Genomic DNA, 18218 nt, shown 5'->3' with positions numbered 1-18218 from the left:
CAATCAAAGAAATTATATACATAGTTAACTGTCAAAATAACACTGGAATGATTACATGAACCATAATATGATATTGTTATCTATTGCTATGAGTCACGTGTAAGCAGAAAAAATCATCTTGAATCCCAGAATTTTTCATCTGCTTCAATATACTAAAATAGTTTTGAACTTAATGGTCTCCAATCAAATTAATCAGGCAAGTTGCATGGCTTTGCATGGTTTTGTGTTGCCTCATATTGTATGAGCCTGATGAATGTATCGATGCAGAACATATTGGAACTGTAAAAAACAGTGTGTCCAACAGACCGAATTCAATGTATACTTTTCAAAGTACAGTGGATGAAAGCAGAGAAAATATCATTTTCTGCTGTGTTTGTGAACTAAAAAATATCATGGATGGTTGACCACACAATTACTATTCTGGCAAATCAGAAGTTATAAACTATTCGCAATAGATATCAAACTAGGCTCTGTAAAGAAAATGATTTAAATATACACATAAATGCTCTTGCAAGGTAAAAAACTCCTTTTCTACGGCTATTTTCTCTTCACCTTAACACACAAACAGTATCAATATCTCTTAAAACATCCTAACATTTTGACATCATCATTCAGAAACAACGTTTCATAAATAATGTTGGCATAGTATCAAATTTTATTTAGAAAAAGGGCTTCATATTGACAATAAGGGAAGTGCAGCAGGATGATCAAAGGGACTTTTAACATACAGTGATTCCAAAGAAGATACACAGCTATTTATAAAAAGACCAGAGCTCATCTGTAATGTAGATAATATTCTAGGACTAACAAAACTCACCAGCCATTTTAGAAGCAGTAAAGCTAGTTTCTTAGTCTTGTTTAAATATGTATCATATGCATTGTTTGTTTTTCCCCTTTTTGAAAGAAGAGTTGGTATTTATAAACCATGGATGTTGCACATAGAAGCATACTGACTTCCACTTAATTCTGCATTTTTAAAAGACAAATAAGACAAACTACATGTTTGTATTGCATCTAGAACCTCACTCAGTCTCTGCCTGAATCACCTCTTGAAGGTCTGGGTATGTGTCTGCCAGAGTGAGCTACTTACAAAGAAGAGAAGCCTTATTTCTTTGTTGCAAAACTCAAGCAAAGTCTCCTTTTCCATGCTGGCTGTATTTAAAAAGTAGCTGTTGAATTAATGAAATTCTTAAAATAAACAAAGTGCTAATTAGTCTAAAACATATGGTAGATTGTCCTTGATATGTGTGAAAAATTAAAATAATTTAATAAACATAAACCACTAATTACAGAAACTTTGATGAAAGAGGGAGTGCAAACTTATTTGCTTGATTAACATTTTATAATGAAAATTTCTCATTAGTCATATCATAAAATGTAGTTAAAATGCAGAAAATTAGTTACGTGTTCATTACCTTTAATGTTCATTCTGCAGTGGGGGTAGTTTGTTACTATATAGTAACTTCAAAAAAAAATAAAATCACTAAATGAATAATTGTTATTAAAGACAATATTTCATTGAGAGAGGCACCAAGATAATTATTTCTACCATGTTGTTAAAACCTCTACAAGCTATAGTAGTTGAACAGTAAAATATCAGCTTAAATTAATACAATAGCTTTAATTACAAGAAATCTGTATTATACATGTACAGAAACTTCTTATTTATGGATGAAAAAGTGGCATGGTCACAGTCATAGAGACCAAGTGCATATACAGCACAAGACAATTTGGTAAACTATTCTCAGAACCAATTTAATCCATGACATTAAGCTGAACATTTGTGTTTCAAAAAAGTTTCACAGAATCAGACATTATCAGACTCTCAGCATCTGCTCTTCAATTGCAATTTAAAATAAAAATGCATGCAAAGCAGAAGCAACAACATTTACACTTGTAAAACTATCCTGTTAAGTAGCAGTAAGCAAGGCCTTGCTTACTTCAGCAAGGAAGTAAGAATGAGCAAAAAGCAATCCATTTTCTTGTTGCTCTTGTCAGAACACTATTTACTACTTAGAGCTTTGTGATTTAATGTTTGCACCAGAATTCTTGCACTGATATTCTGCACACACAGCTCAGTCTTGCTACAGATTGCCACCATTTATGGCAGCAAGCAAATTCTAGGAAAATAATATGCCAGAAGTTGTTCTTGTATCAATTAGCGCATCACATGAACATTAAGACTGTGTGAAGGAAAGAAGATGTGGAGCAATGTGGCCAGGCAGAAATAAGGGAAAGTATAAAGCTGCTGAAGTTTTCAGAATTAATGACATCCCCAGGATTAGATATTACTAGACACTACAGTCTTAGACTAAGCCTTAAAGGCCTCTGGAGAAAATCTGATGAAGTCTTGAATTCATGAACCGTTATAAAAGGGACCCAAAAGTATTTGGGAAGCCCAGATACAAGAGCAAAAGATTTGTTTCATTAAAAACAAAACAACCACAAAAAAAACAACCCCAGAGGTGAAGGGGGGGGGAACCATGAAATCTCCTGATTTGTTTCTTGGTTTGCTGATTTAGATCTCTAAGGAATATGAATTACAATCATGGCAGACCTGGGAAGGGGAGTATGAAGCAGTTGCTCCTCTTCACGCTCAGCATATTACAACCCCTCAAAGCAGAGGAGAAGCAGAGAAAAAATAGTTACAGAAAAGTTCCACATCATCTTGTGCATGACTATATACTTTCAAGGAAAACTATCTCCAGACTAGGCTTCAACAAAGCACACACTTTATTCTGTCTGCTTTCAACTCCTAGAAGTTCTACACAAAGGCTAATCCACAGCTTTTCTATTAGGCATGTCTGACCGTGCTGTAAAGCAAAGCACCTAGATGTGTTGGTAGGGCGCACACTAGTCTTAAAGAAAACCTTGGATCATATAAAGCAGAATAGACAAAACCTTCATCCTCAAGGTGAAACCATTGCTCTGGGCTAAAGTTACAATCTAACTCCTAATGCTCTTCAGTACCAACTGCATTGAAGTAGCTTCATGCTAACGTCACAGTAACGTCATATACACCAAATAGATTTCCGGAAAGCCAATTAAATGATATGAAATAATATTTCTTTTCCAAAATAGGCAGAGAGAGAAAGACCAGTGCATTTCAAAAATAACAATCCTTCTAGTAGAATTGTTCATGATACATGTGGACACATTTCCCAAAACTCCTGCTGAGTGTAAAAAGACCTGCGTGCAGCAGGATGCAGAGAGCTCCTAAGGGAAATAAGCACCTAGATTTAGACCTATATGCCCTGATTACTACTGTAGCTGAAAAGCAGTAGATTTTTGTCTTATCTTCAAATTCAAGGATTCTCATTTCACTAAATCATTGCTTTTTAGTATGGTTGTAATGTTTCCTATTGTCTTTTTATTTCCGATGTAAGATCTTGTCCAAAAGGATCTTAAGGATTAGGCCCAATAAAACCATAGAAAAAGTTCAAATATAGTCTTTTCTTCATTTTACTGAAGCAGAGAAGGGCCTGATTTCTAAATTTTGTCTTTCTAAAATGGAAAAAAAATCAAAGAAAATCTTCATGTTGACTTTAAGGATCAATTCTTCCACAGGCTGTTACCCTTCTATACTTTACTCCTTTCATTAGGATAATTACCCTATAACAACTAGCCACAGTTCTGAGCTGAATAGGAAAAAAAATATTCAACAGAACACACATAGAAGCTTACTCTAGGTAAATTTCTGAGGCAGTTCACTCTTATGGAAATACAAAGTAACTATAGCTTCTTTAATATGATGACTTTTTACCTTGATGACAGATCAAATGCATGTTAAATTTATAAGCAATTTCAAAGTGCATGACAGAAAAAAGTTCTAAAGTTGCTGGTTTTATATTGCTTTAATCATTAAAACACTTAAGGCATGGTTTAAGCAGTGGAAGAAGTATCTACTTTTGCATTGAAACATGTACCACTACAACCAAACAGTTTATATACTGAAGATTGTTTAAACTAATTTACGTAGTCAAATCCAGGCTACAATTTTCCTTAGCTAAGTTGGAGGAGCTATGGATGCTACGTAAATGATGGCTATACAGAAGTAGATTACTGTTATTTGTGTATATTTTGCATTAAACTTTATATGCTTAGATATTCAGTGTAGAATTACTTTCCCATATATGTAAAATGGACACTTCTTTCATAGGAAAAGAAAGCACAAGGCATGCTTTCTTTCAGCCTACCAAGACAGAAATGAGACGACATAGGACAGTTGATAAGGTGCTCTAGATGAATATACTTATCTCATATTAGCTCATAAATTAATCTTATTAAGCGTATATATTGATTTTGAAATTATTTGAGGACACTCCAGATTTCAATAGACAATAAGGGGAAGAAAGATCTCCAGGAGGCAGTATTTTAGCGCACTGAATTATCACTGGAAATTCTAAGGGACAGTATTTAATGAGGATTCTATTACTTTCTCCCTCATGTGAGCTCCTAAACTCCAGGCATCCTCACAATTACTGAAAAAGCATTATATTTCCTGACAATAAAGTGTTATTTTTTTAAAAAAAAAAACTAGCCAAGTACAGATGGATCTTAGTTGCACAATTCCCATTGACATTAATGGGAGTCATTTGCCTGAAACCTTTATTCATTTTTTTTTTTAATTTCAGAGATGGTTTTAAGTGTAATTTTCTCAAGCGCAATTTTCTAAAAAACACATAATGTGCATTGCATTTTATTATTCAGCCTGTCTGAGGCTCATTCAGATCTTATCTTTTCTCTTTGCAAATTTTTGTCTCGATAAAAGAAAATCTGCAGGAAGAATGACAATTAGAGAGTATAGACACAAGAGCGTCAACATCAATTACCTTCTTATAATCTAGGAATGTAAGTAATATTTAGTCTGTGTTAGGACATAATTACAGGTAAAATTGTAGTATATCTACGAGTATTGATTAAACTCAAAATGTTGAGAAATTTCTAGGAATAATATCTTGTTTCTATCATTCTTGTTACATGGGCAGATAAGGTAGTGTTGCAAGAAAAGAGAAGTTCATTATATGAATATTAACAAGTTGCACCTGCCCTTTCATAAAGTGTCAAGTATATATTTAAGGAATACCTTCATTTCAGCCAGAGATTAGATGAAAGGTTAGACCGTATTACCCACTGTGTGACATTTAGGAAACTAGAAAGTAAAATTAAGATGATATTTTTTCTATTGAATCTTAGGAAATTCAAGATTAGCTCCGTATTTGATTGCTGAATTTCAAATAACTTTTCAAAATGAATCATGAAGTAGAGCTATATGCACTACAGACACACCAACAATTGGTTACAGTCTCCCTACTGTGAAGTAGGCAACGTATTTTATAGCTTTTAGTTATTATTTCTTGCAGTTCGTTTTGGAAGCAAGTAGCTTTCTTTAAAAAAAAAAAAGTGTGCAAAGAGCTGAAATAACAGTAAACATCTAAAGTTCTAATTGATAATAGTGTATTTTTAAATTATAATTCCTCCTTATATATATTAAAAAAATTATTTTTCTTCCATGCTCTATACTGATACTAGCAGACATAGTTAAAATAGGGTTTGTTTTTAATCATAAATTATGAATGACAACTTGCAAACATTTCCTTGTACACTGAACCAAAGACTTCCCTTTCATTCTATCTAATGCAATGTAGATGCAGGAAGTAGATGTCAGGAAGCAGTTATTAGAAGGAGAAGATCCAAACGATAACTCTGTTCTTTACTGATTGTTAATAACAAGCCATCCAGGGAAATGATTTGCAAATATTAAGGTATAGAAAGTATTTCAAGACTCAGCAATTTTTATGAAAGGCATGTTTTACTCCTGCCCCAGTTACAAGAGGAAGAAAGGACACAGAGATAAATGGGGGCTTTTTATATGGAAAGTCAGACTGGCTAATGCAATGGTTTCTTGGATGTTTAAAAAAAAAAAAAAACCTCCACAAGCTATCAATTGCAATGGAATTGGTCTTTCACAATTTTAGGATCAGCTTATTGTAATACAGTAGTTATTATTAATTCTAACTATTTTTTTTATCAAGTAGAATTGTTACGTCAAATGACGTAACATCAAATATTGTTAGATATACCAACAAAGTTGAATAAATTCTATTAAGGTAATGCAATATTAATTCTGTATTACTTGCATTGATGTATGAGTATAATCCTCAGGTAAGAGTAATAGAAATTAATAGCATTTCCATTAACTGGTCTAGAGAATGGAAAATTGTTCTGATGCCTCAGAAGAGCCATAGACCTTACCTCTGCTAGAAATGACACTTAAATTATAGGTTGTTTATTCTAGGTTACATAGGCAGAGTTATAGGCTATACATTGAACAAATGACAGATAATTTTGTTTGGCTTGTTTTCACAGTAATAGGGGACAGAGAAGGAATAAGCTTGTTAGATTTTTCTTACTTCAAATTAATATTTTGTTACAATGCATTGAGTAAGGGAATTCAATTGCAAAAAAGTTATTTGATAGAATTAATGAACATTAAGCAGATGTTATTAATATAACACAATGTTAAAGAATATTTATTGCTATTATATCATATAAATGTACTGTTCATGCATTGCATTATTAATACATTACATGTTCATTTATATGAACAGTCTAAACATAGCACAGTTAACAAATCACATTAAATGAAAGCTTAAAAGTACTGAAGAGCTAAAAAGACACATGAAGTGAAAATAGTCTCTTGCTCATCTCTTGGATCACTTTCAACAAGGTGGAATAGTAACTTTTTTTATTATTAAAGTTTGGAAGATCTTTGTTTTGACTTTTATGTTTTAGGCTTTTATGGCACCAATCATTCTTATCCAGCTGGACTGAGTTGAGATAATGAACTAATTAACTAATTACTAGTCAACTCAAGGCACCTATCCTGCCTACAAGAGGCAGGCCATTTCCTCCTGGCTGTGGAGGATGTAACAGTGTCCTTGGTGCTGCAGCCCAGGCTGGTGAGCAACAACTGGTGACCCCGATGTGATACATCCACGAGACCCTGGGAAGCCCCAACTCCCTCGCTGAGCTGAGAGCCCTGGCTGCAAAGGAGCCCGAGCCAAAAGAGCCAGAGCCGGGAGCTTGAGCGAGAGTCCTTCGGAGAAGAAGGTAAAGCCGCAAGCCCCGATGTGGTATTCGTGGGAGGGAAGTGTGCTGGAGTTGGATGAATGGGCCGGGTCTCTGCTCACCCATAAAGCCTTCGTGAAACAAAAATACTAAAACAAAAAGGGGGAATTATGGCACCAATCATTCTTATCCAGCTGGACTGAGTTGAGATAATGAACTAATTAACTAATTACTACTCAACTCAAGGTACCTATCCTGCCTACAAGAGGCAGGCCATTTCCTCCTGGCTGCGGAGGATGCAACAGCGTCCTTGTTGCCGCAGCCCAGGCTGGTGAGCAACAGGCTTTAAACTTGCATGTTCTTAAAAGCATTAAAGCTTAGTCATATCAATGCATAACGATAAAAATAGACATAAGACATGTTTTAATTAAGATGTCAGTAGACTCTCCATTTTCTTTGTGTGTCAGGCCGGAGCAGAGCTATCAAAACCTTTAATGTTTTCAGCGGGCATCTCAACATTTAGCCCAATTATTTGAAAAGCAATAAAATCAGTATTTTGAAGTTTTGGGGTTTTTTTCAGGATATTTTGTTTTGGTTGGTTGGGATTGGTTTTTTTGGTTGTTGTTGATGCTGCTGTTGGGGTTTATTTCTTGGTTTATGGAAAATGAATCTAAAACTGAAAGATATCACATTCCCTTAGCTTTTGGTTGAAGGGATTCGATCATACTGACGGATGTAGTGTTCTTGTTTGATAAGATTTACCATGGAATCATTATCAGAAACAAACAGAATGCCCTGAGCTGGACTACTTATATGATCCCATCAGCAAACATAAGAGGAAGAGTAAAAACGTCATGACAATTACGGTAATCTATGCAAAGTCACGCTACCCAGAACTGGAGGCATTTAAGAATAACCATAGACTACTTCAGTAACAAAGGTCCACAAGGTAGAGGACAGAAGTCTATGAGACTGGCAGTAAAGTCAGAGTTTTCCAGTTACAAAGCTCTCAAAAGCAAAGGCTGCTGAAAAAGCTAAAACAAATATACTTGAACCTAATATACATAAGCATAGATCTGTGTTTCTTACCATGGCTTCTTTGCAAAGATTTCAGATGAAAAAATTTTAATTGATCAGGAAAATAAATGCTAGATAAATACCTTACATATTGTGATAGCAAATACTTCTACTGCAAAATAACAAAAGCCATGGTTCACATGAATTACAGATGGGTTGTTTAACCTGACATCTTGGTAACATGAGATCAGGACATTTGATATTGTAAAAGCCAAAAAAACAAGGTATAGTAGCATTTCATCAAATATGGTTTTATCTAAAAAATATCAGATTTGTGCTCCCACTGCACATCACATTCTCAGTAAAATTATCACAGTTCAAAATTTCTACTAAAAATATAATTAGGAAAAATTAACTAATGAAGAAGAGTTAAAACTAGTGAGCTATTTTCCTAGTGTTAAAAAGAAGATTTTTTCTGAATTTCTATTTCTACCTGTCCTGGTTCCAGCTGAGACAGAGTTCATTTCCCTTTTTTAGCAGCTAGAAGAGCTCTGTGTTTTGGTTTACTCTGGGATTCACTATGAGAAGAATGTTGATAGCGCACTGATGTTTTTAGTTGGCACTGAGACCACAAGGACTTTTCAGCTTCTCATATTTTTGCCAGTGTGCAGGAGCACAACAGGCTGGGAGGGAGCATAGCTGGGATAAAGGGTCCACAACTCGCCTTATGATTTGAAATTAGATTAGGATTGAGGGACAAATTGGCCAATGGAGTATTCCATATCATGCAACGTCATGCCCAGAATATAGACAAGAATTGACTGGAAAGATGGGCCTTTGGTCTTTGGAGGGCTCTCGCTCTCAGACTCTCAGAGTGCTCTCTCTCTCTTGCTCTCTTTTCGGGCCTCTCACTCATCCAGGGTTGCAGCGACAGGATTTATCTGTTTCGGAATCATTTTCTGGGACAGGACAGACACTGGTTACAAAGTGGTGAAAATTACACTATGCATCACTTCTTTGTATATACACTACTACACAAAGCACAGGACTGAAAGTCTCAAGTATGTTTTAAAATGTAGATACTGAAGAGACACAGATGTAAGACCTACTATTTAGTCAATCTAATCGGAGCCAATTCAAAGGAGCCTAATTGCATACAAATACTGTATTTTAATTTTATACTCAAGCTCAATGTAATTAACAGTTTTCTTACACAACATTATTGCTGTATGCCAATGCTGCATTTACTCAGTTGGGAATATATCACTGTATAGATGCACAGTATACTGATGTTTAAAACACAATTATTTTCATTTAAAATCAGAATTTAAATGGCTAATTAGAATCAGAAAGGTGAAAAATGAACCAGAAAATAAGTGGATAATTATTCAGCTAAAAAAATTAGGCTGGGGTAAAACCCAGTTTGTCTGCACACAAATAAAGCTATTATAGACCATGCTCATTATTTAATAGTATTTGTAGATTGATTTTTGCGTATTATTTTTTCACATTACAAGCAGTGTGTATGCTACAGGATATGACTTTCATTTTAACAAATCAAGATAATAAAGGTTAATAAAGATAATAAAAGTCTACATCTTCTAGGTAATGAAAATAGGTATTAAATCCTTGGGAAAAATGACTGAGAAAATAAAGCAGTAGAAAAGAATAAAATAAAATATTTTGCTGATAGAAAAAAAAAAAGAGATTGAATTATATAGAGAGTCATCTTGAGGATCTGAAGAATAAGAGACAGCAAGGAAGGCATGGAAAAGAGCCGGAACTCAAACTTCTGTAAGCAACAAGCACTTCAGGTATCTGACCTCTTTCATGATCTCAGAAATTCAAACTGCACAAATTTAAGCAGGAGCAAAGCATCCCAAGTAATACGTATATCAAATCTCTTCTGGCTTTGTTTTGCCACTACTGTGATGGCGATTTGTGATGACAATTTGACATTGTAACAGAACATTAAAAAACATACTATATTGAAAATCTGAAATGATAGCCAATACAGATTGTGTTTGCATTGACTTCCAAACACCAGAAAGGCCCAAAATTTATTGTCCAATCTATTCAGAGGCTAATTGTAAATTCTCTTCCTAGAAAACAAAGTGAGAAGGCCAGGCTGAGTACTGTAGAAGATAATCAGTCTATCTCCACATACCATTACTTTACATTTTATTTTACCAAGCTGACATGATATTAAAAAGGCAACATGAAGCAAAAACTACATAATACATATGGATCTTGTCATCCCTTAAAATATTTGCCTGAGATTAATCTTTTCCACAGCAGTGATATTCAGTAAAACAGGATCACAATAACAGGTACAGTGAGAGGTTCAGTGCAATAGTAAAGATGCACTTTTCTCCCTCATAGCCCCATAGACTTCTTGACTGTCGTGGGTTAGGCCGCTCCAGCAACTGAACCCTACACAGTCGGTCACTCACCCTCCCCCAGCGCCAGGGATGAGGGAGAGAATTAAAGGAGAAATGGGAAACCCGTGGGTTGAGATAAGAACAATTTAATACAGATGATTTAATACACAATGTAGATGCTCACCACCCCCTCGTATGCGAAGCCCGTCTCGTCCCGAAGCTGCAATCCCGGACGAACGCGAGGCCCCGAAATAGGGGCAGAGAGAGAGAGAGAGAGATAGTACTCCGAGAGTGGGAGTACTGGGAGAGAGAGAAAAAGAAAGAAAAACAATAGAGCAAAAGCGCAGCAAATGCAAACAAGCAGAAGCAGTGAAAGAGCCAAAGCGCAAAAGCCCTTCTTCCCGGCTGACCCTCACTTTTATACTGGGCATGACGCTGCATGATATGGAATACTAATTGGCCAGTTTGGCCTTCAATCTTAAGTCCACGTACAAATCGTAAGGAGAGTCGTGGACCCCTTGTCCCGGCTGTGCTCCCCACTATCCTGTTGTGCTCCTGCACAGTGGCAAGAACACGGCAGCTGAAAAGTCCTTGAGACCTCAGTGCCAACTACAAACATCTGTGCGCTGTCAGTGTTCTTCTCAGAGCAAGTCTCAGACTAAAACCAAAACACGGAGCTCTTCTGGCTGCTAGAAAGAAGAGCTAACTCTGTCCCAGCTAAAACCAGGACATTGACTAAAAGTTTATAGCTAGATGTTGCTAATGAGTTAGCAACGGAAGCACCAGCAGGCATCTTGAAACAAAAATTTCTCACTTGCTTTAATTTCAGACTTTGACATCCCTTTTTCCTCCTCCCCGGCCCCCACCGAATAACTAGTTGGAAGAAGGACTATAGAAGAAATTTTGCAGAGAGATTTTACAGGCAATCCTAAGACTTTCTCAAAAAATACTTTGAGAGAGATGTAGCAAAAAATAACATGTTTAATTGATATCAGCTTATTAACATACAACGATTGTAATGGGACTTGAAAAAAAATTAACCATGCCTTTTGAACGCTATTGCCCACAGGAAAAAGCAGATTAGAATACAGAACGTACTGCCTCTCCTTGAGAAAAGTAACATTTAAAAAGTTTCATAAGACTTCTTGACTACAGGTAGACAAATGATTAAAGGGAGAGGAAAAAAAAAAGGCAAATCTTGTTACTTAAATGAAATCCTGGAGTTTTCGTAAGACGTAGATACCGTGTTCAGGAAGCCTCAGAAGGGAGAAAATTCTCTTGTTACCTTAGAGCTGAGAGCAGAATTGACATGCTTAGGAAAAGCTCTGTTCTTAGTCCTCAGAATTCACTGCTGCATCTTACTGCAATGGATTTCTTTTACCCTCTGTCTCTCTAGGAGAGAGGATTTTACAGGATCAAATTTTATGACCTCTCAGATCCTGCAGGCAAACAGACTTTCCAGATAACAGTATGAACTATAAACCTCAGGCTGTTTGGAGACCAGACCACACAAGGAAGCTCAGGCTATTTTGGAATCTTGAAGTACTACTTTCTGTGCATTTCTTTCCTGACATGATACCATAAATGAAAATAAAATCATTGAACACTCAGCCTGTCTGTATTTTACAGGTGTTCCATTATCACGCAGGATGCACTATTAGTTGAGGGAGAACAGTTTATAAACTTTGGTCAAAAACCTAAATTTAGAACATGTATTCTATGCTTTGTGCATACAATATGTCTGTAATAGACTAGAAGATCATGCTTATGCCACTATATATTTTTCTCTTGTTTTTGTTTCATTCGGACAAAGCCATTATTGCCTAAAGACCTCTAACTTTACTCTAACCTAAACATCTCTAAACTGACCTAATCCTGAGGCCTAAATTTATGAGAATCAGAATTGAACTGCCTAACTTAGCAGTAAACAGCAACAGTAAGAAGAAAGGGAGAGAGAAAGAGAGAAAAAGGGAAAGAGGCAAGTTTTTCACAGGAAGCTAAAAGAAATATTTTAGTCTGGAGAAATAACATAGACAACAGCAGCTGCTGCAGATCTGACTCAGATCTCATGAGCCCTTTGGGAATATAATACAAAATAAGGGTGAGGCTGGAAACAGCTTGAATCAATATGGCAAAATCAGTTGTTAGAAGATGTCCATGAAAGCTGTTAAAAACAAAGCATGTCCCCTTTGCTCTACCCTCTGTACCCACCTGCTTCGTTGAGTGAAAAGCTCTTTCATGACTGAAGTTCCCACCCCAGCCAAATGCCCCATTTCCTTGATTCTTCCCTCTCTCCTTTACCTAGATTCATGGGATGGTTGCTCCTCCTACCCCAGTCCACCCTCCCGAGCCAGTGCTTGCTCTTGGGCATCATAACCCTGACTATAATGAATGTAATGGCCTCCACTCCATCAGATCAGAATTGGGACGAAGTAAAAGGTATCCGGGTGATGATGACTAAATTAGCAATCTGCACCATGTGTCCCTTGAGACTTAAAACAAACAACTGCCTACGGTAACGATATCCCTCACAATGAGGCACTGTTGTTAATGTTATTCCTTGCTAAAGCACGTGAATCACCTGGCTGGCGGAGGAGGGCTGTGCGTGCAGGTGTTAGATATGCAGACTTGGCATGCTCTGGAACATACATATGAACGTACAGACTATATTCCATATTTCTTAGCCTCTGACTCAGAATCAGAAACTGGCAGCCGGTGTTCTGTTGGCTGCTGCCTTTCTGTTTATACCTGGAAATCTCAGAGCATACACTTGTTCACTGAAGACATTGCATAAACATCGCTCTCTGTCAGACCTATGCAAATTACAAGAAGAAAATTCATTAGGATGCTAGAAATACTTCCAAGTGATTTCAGGTGGGAGCCTAGGTATTAACAAATTGCTTACAATACTCCAGCAGCAATGCAAGAAGACTCCCAAATGGAAAGTCTCTTACAAACTTTTCCAGTGTTTTGACAAATGAAGAACGAAGGATTAACTGGCATAACAAGAAATTCACATGCTATTCAGACATAGCCTAATATTTTTCAGCATAACCATGTAAGTGTAAGCCATGGCAGTTTAGCAATGGAAGGGGACTGAAAATAAATTTTTCAAAAGGGTTGGTTTTTTTCTTTTCAATTTTTCTTTCTCCATTCTAGTTTAAGCCAATTAATCTCTTCCTGGTTTTGACTATTTCATATATAAATAATGCAGTCAAACATTTGATCTTCATGGCATTATAATGGCCATGATAATGAACATTATTATAATTAAAGTTTGGGCCATAATTATTATTTAGGCATGAATTGCTGCAAGTTCTTAGATCTATATTTTACAAATTATTGCAGATTTTCTATTAGAACATTTCCAGAAAAATAAAGCTAATGCTTGAAAGTCAGCAGCTTATCTTAGGTATTGGATATTAAAATTCCACCGTAATACTAGAGCAGTTCCAACTAATATATAATAAAATTAGAAAGTCATTCAAAGTGGAAGCTTTTCATTAATACAGTACATGATAAATTAGAAAGTATGCTGAAGAACAGTCTGTTAATTCCTACAGATCAATTTAAACACAGAAAATTACATTTCTACACAGTAAGATATTGCTGCATATTTAAAGGATATAAAAGCAAAATTGGGAAATCAGCAATATCCACAGCACTAGATCTAACTTTTGATTAGTGTCAAAACATGGCAACCTCACATACTGTCAGACTGCTCTGACATTAGCCAAGGAAACATTGAAGTCCAGACTCAGAAGATAGTTATCTATATACTTAAAGCATATTTTACTATGATTTTCTGCACAGTTTTAACAAAAAAAAATAATATTGGAGACTGAAAAATAGTGGTTTCAATTGCCAGTGAAAATGCTAGTTTCTTGAAGGCAGCACAATTATCTTCTAAAGAAAAATTGGATGCCAGCTCTCACACATTGCAGCACTGAAAATTTCTATCAGTAATACCAATTCTCCTAGTTATTTCCACCACTGAAGGATATGAGTTCCATATAACGGTGGCATGAGAATTAAATCTGCTATACCTTCTATTCTATCTAAAGTAGCATGAGTTATCGCCACATAATTGTGAAAGTATCTGTTCTCATATTTAATGTATTATAAATAATCTAAAAAAACTCCCCAAAATCTGTGGAAAACAAGAACACAGACAATGCCATCAGTGGAGGAGAATATTGGTGTATTTGAACACCCTTTTACTGGAAAAATGTATGTTCATAGTCCTTTTTTGAATGCAACATAGGTACGCACAGAAACATGAAAACTCAGGAAGGTAATCTCTTAACTGGAAGGTTCTCTAATCTTTAAACTAGAGCTTTAGGTAATTTTTTAGAGCTCCCTGAAAAGCCAAGTGACCTACCTGGCAAAATATTGTGGGACTTCCTAGTGATCTACCTGCATGTCTTGCTTTCCTCTGCAAACCACGATGTGAGGAACCAAATGGCTTTGAATCACATCCCAACATAAACTCACCAAACCACCACACTACCTACATCCTACTCCTGAACATTAATAAAAAGCTACAGGCTAAATAGTCTTGTACGGGAACAGTGGGGTGAAGATGCTGATAAATTATTTGTAAAACAGTTAATAAAACCTGATCAGTATTATTCGTTCTCTGAAACAGATTGAACATTTCAACTGTCTCAAGTTATGCAAATTGGAATACTTGTTGCAGATAAATGGTAAATATCATTCAAGAGAATGATATTTGACTATTCATTAACTTTACTAACTATTGAAGATGTAGAGGGTTTTTGGAAGTTGAGAGGGAAGCTAGGGTACGTTATAATGATAGATAATATCAATGTTTTATTTTCCTAAGTAAAATGATTTCAAAAGGTTTCGAACAACCTATCAACCGAATTTGTGATACAAATATTTGTTATTAATTTAATTCAACTCACATTTTACTATCAACCTATTAAAGCAGTGGATTAAAAAATATTGTCTCTTTTTTGATATCATGACATCTAGATTTTCTAAAATCATTTCATAAATATTTTTAAAAGATTCTGTAAAAGCTTTTTAAAAAATCTTTTGTAAAGGTTTTGTAAAAATTTTTAAAATGTTTTGTAAAAGATTTTGTAAAATATTTTTCTAAAAATCTTTTTAAACCTTTTTAAGTTTCATCAGAAAAATCCCACTATTTTGTTCAATATATAAATAATATAAAATATATAAATTAATTGTATTTTATTAAATGTAATTAGTAATTGCGTATTATAATGAATCACATAATCACAGAACGGTTGAGGTTAGAAGAGATCTCTGGAGGTCACCTTGTCCAACCTCTCTGCTCAAGCACAATCGCCTGCAGCATGTTGCCCAGGACCATGTCCAGATAGCTCTTGAATATCCTCAAGGATGGAGACTCCACAAGCTCTTCAGGCAATCTGTTCCAGTGCTTGGTCACCCTCACAGTAAAAAAGTGTTTTCTTATGCATAAAGTTTTTCCCTACTTATAAAATTTTTTTCCTTATCCATGTGTTCCTCATGCATTCAGATCATCATGCATTCAGACTAAATGCCTACTTGTAATTCCTGTGCTGAATTTGTTCACAATCTTTGTTAAAACAACAACAAAACCTTTATGATATGAATGCCTGTTCTCACCATGAACATAATTATTTTTTCAAGGTAATACCTAAGTATTAGAGCAAGAGCGATTACTTTTTTTTAAAAAAAAAATCTTTGCACTCATAAACTTGCAAATATGATTCTGCTGATATTTGTTATCACCTTCTGCTTGTAATAAGTATTCTACTCGCATAACTTAATCTAAGTACTTGATATAGTACGTGTTTGATTAAAGCAGAGAGTCTCCTTTACCATATTATTTACATATTTTGAATAGGTGTATCTGTGCCAGAACAGGTTTTAAAAACTGATTTAAGGAAAGTTTCACACTCCTAGGTTTTTTATACCGACACATATCCATAATACCGAAAGCTGAACTATACACACAACCATTTTTTTATCTAGACACATTGCCTAGAAAAAAAATTCACCATATTTTCTTTGCTTTTCAGAGCAATTGTTTATGTCATGTTTTCATTATTCTTTTTCCTTGTTCTTTATATTTTTTCCTAGCATTTGTTTTCTTTCCTTTTAAGCTTTATCATCTTTTAAAAATACAAAATCTGTTTACAGGATGTGCCATTTGTTTCTGTCCTGTACGTATATATATTTTTATATATGTTTTTCAAAAATATATAAGGAATGAAAAATAGAGGAAAAGTCTTTTTACCTTTCATGTATATATATGTGTATGTTGACACAGGCATATGTGTATGTGATCCCCCCAAAATTAAACCTGAAATATTTATGACAGACTATTCCAAGTATCATATGAGAGTTATGAGAGAATTAAAAGTCTTTTTAAGTAACAGCATTTCCATGTGCAATCATGAATGTCATAGATCATCTAAATCTAAGAAATGATGTTCACTATACCTCATGTCCTGCCCTTGAGTCTTCTCACATTCTTTATGGTTTTGTTTTGTTTTTTTTTTTGTACCTGTGATTTCGCTCTCATACGGTTCATCCCACAGTTGCATTACTAGTCTTTCTCATTCCTTCTAGATTTCAAAGTATTTCTCTTGTGCTATTTTGATGTATTTTGTTTAAAGCTGGCAACTGGAAGTATACTGATGAGATAAAGTTTCTGATATTGCAAAGTGCTCAGTGTGAACACCTGTATGCTTATACAGTCATGTATTTAATTGACTAGGGCCTGATGTAGTCTTTATTCTGATTGAGGAAAGTTACCTAGAGGACGCAGAATTTTATAACGAAATTTAAATCTTAATATTTTGTTTTCTATCCGTTAGAAACTTCCTATATTTGAGAAACATAGTATACAATAAACAACTAGTAGGCAAATATTTAACTCATTTGAACAGAACTCAGTTGTCAGTTCCTCCTCCTTATACGCTGAGATAGAATCACATGATATTGGATCATTTTTTTCAAACTGAGGACCAAGAAGGCTAGTTTAATTTCTCACTATTTTTTATAAAATATGAAATCCAGTGAGTACTGGGACAAGTTGTTGCGTTAAGCAGATGCTGACAGTTGCTTTAAGAGACAACCTCTCCTGGCTCGCTCTCTCAGTTTCTATTGATATACACAATCTCTAGTTTGTGAAACTAGAACAGAGCTTAGCTCATTATCTTTGAAAGATTTCTGGGCTTTGAAATCAAAACAGCTCCTGTTTACTTGTCAAATCAAGTTTATACTTTTTGCAAGTGTGGTTACTGAAGAAGTTAATTTCTGAACATTACTCCAATAAGCACAAACAAGACAAAGCTGGCGTTTAATTTATCCCTTGATCACGGAAAAAAAGCCAGAAGTGCTAGAGAATAATCTGTACCTTGTGGCGTAGTCTTACTAGGGGCTGATAGGGCCTGAAGTCATATCCTTCCTTGGCTGGCCACCCGTCTGTTCCCAGCAAAATGCATCCAAGAAGTGTAACAGCTGACCACCACATAAACATCTTTACAGGTCTGTTCCTGTGAAAATAAAATGTAAAAGTTCGGCGACACACTGCAATATCACTTTAGCACAAGTCATATAATGAAAGTTTACAATATTGATATTCCATTTGTGGACTTAAATAAATATAGTAGAAATAGAGTAATTCATCTGGCACAACAGAAAAAAGGAAAATAGAGTAGTAATATTTAGGACCACAATATCAATTTAGTTGCATTGAACATTTTCTTA

The 18218-nt window shown here is 35.2% G+C and overlaps 1 protein-coding gene across 3 annotated transcripts in view; it reads right to left on the bottom strand.

Annotated features, from left to right (window-relative positions):
• FSTL5 (follistatin like 5) overlaps positions 1–17988 on the bottom strand; it is a 288154-nt gene extending 270166 nt beyond the window's left edge. For all 3 annotated transcript variants that reach the window (XM_086611644.1, XM_086611645.1, XM_086611646.1), the window contains exon 1: positions 17866–17988. In XM_086611644.1, the coding sequence (XP_086467770.1) occupies positions 17866–17988 (123 nt within the window). The remainder of the gene's footprint in view (positions 1–17865) is intronic.
• Between the last annotated feature and the right edge of the window lie 230 nt (positions 17989–18218).

Source organism: Tauraco erythrolophus, chromosome 5 (genome assembly GCF_009769465.1).
Source record: "Tauraco erythrolophus isolate bTauEry1 chromosome 5, bTauEry1.pri, whole genome shotgun sequence".
Classification (NCBI taxonomy): Eukaryota; Metazoa; Chordata; class Aves; order Musophagiformes; family Musophagidae; genus Tauraco; species Tauraco erythrolophus.
The sequence above is the reverse complement of the archived record's forward strand: the minus strand, read 5'-3'. Positions and strand labels throughout refer to the sequence as shown.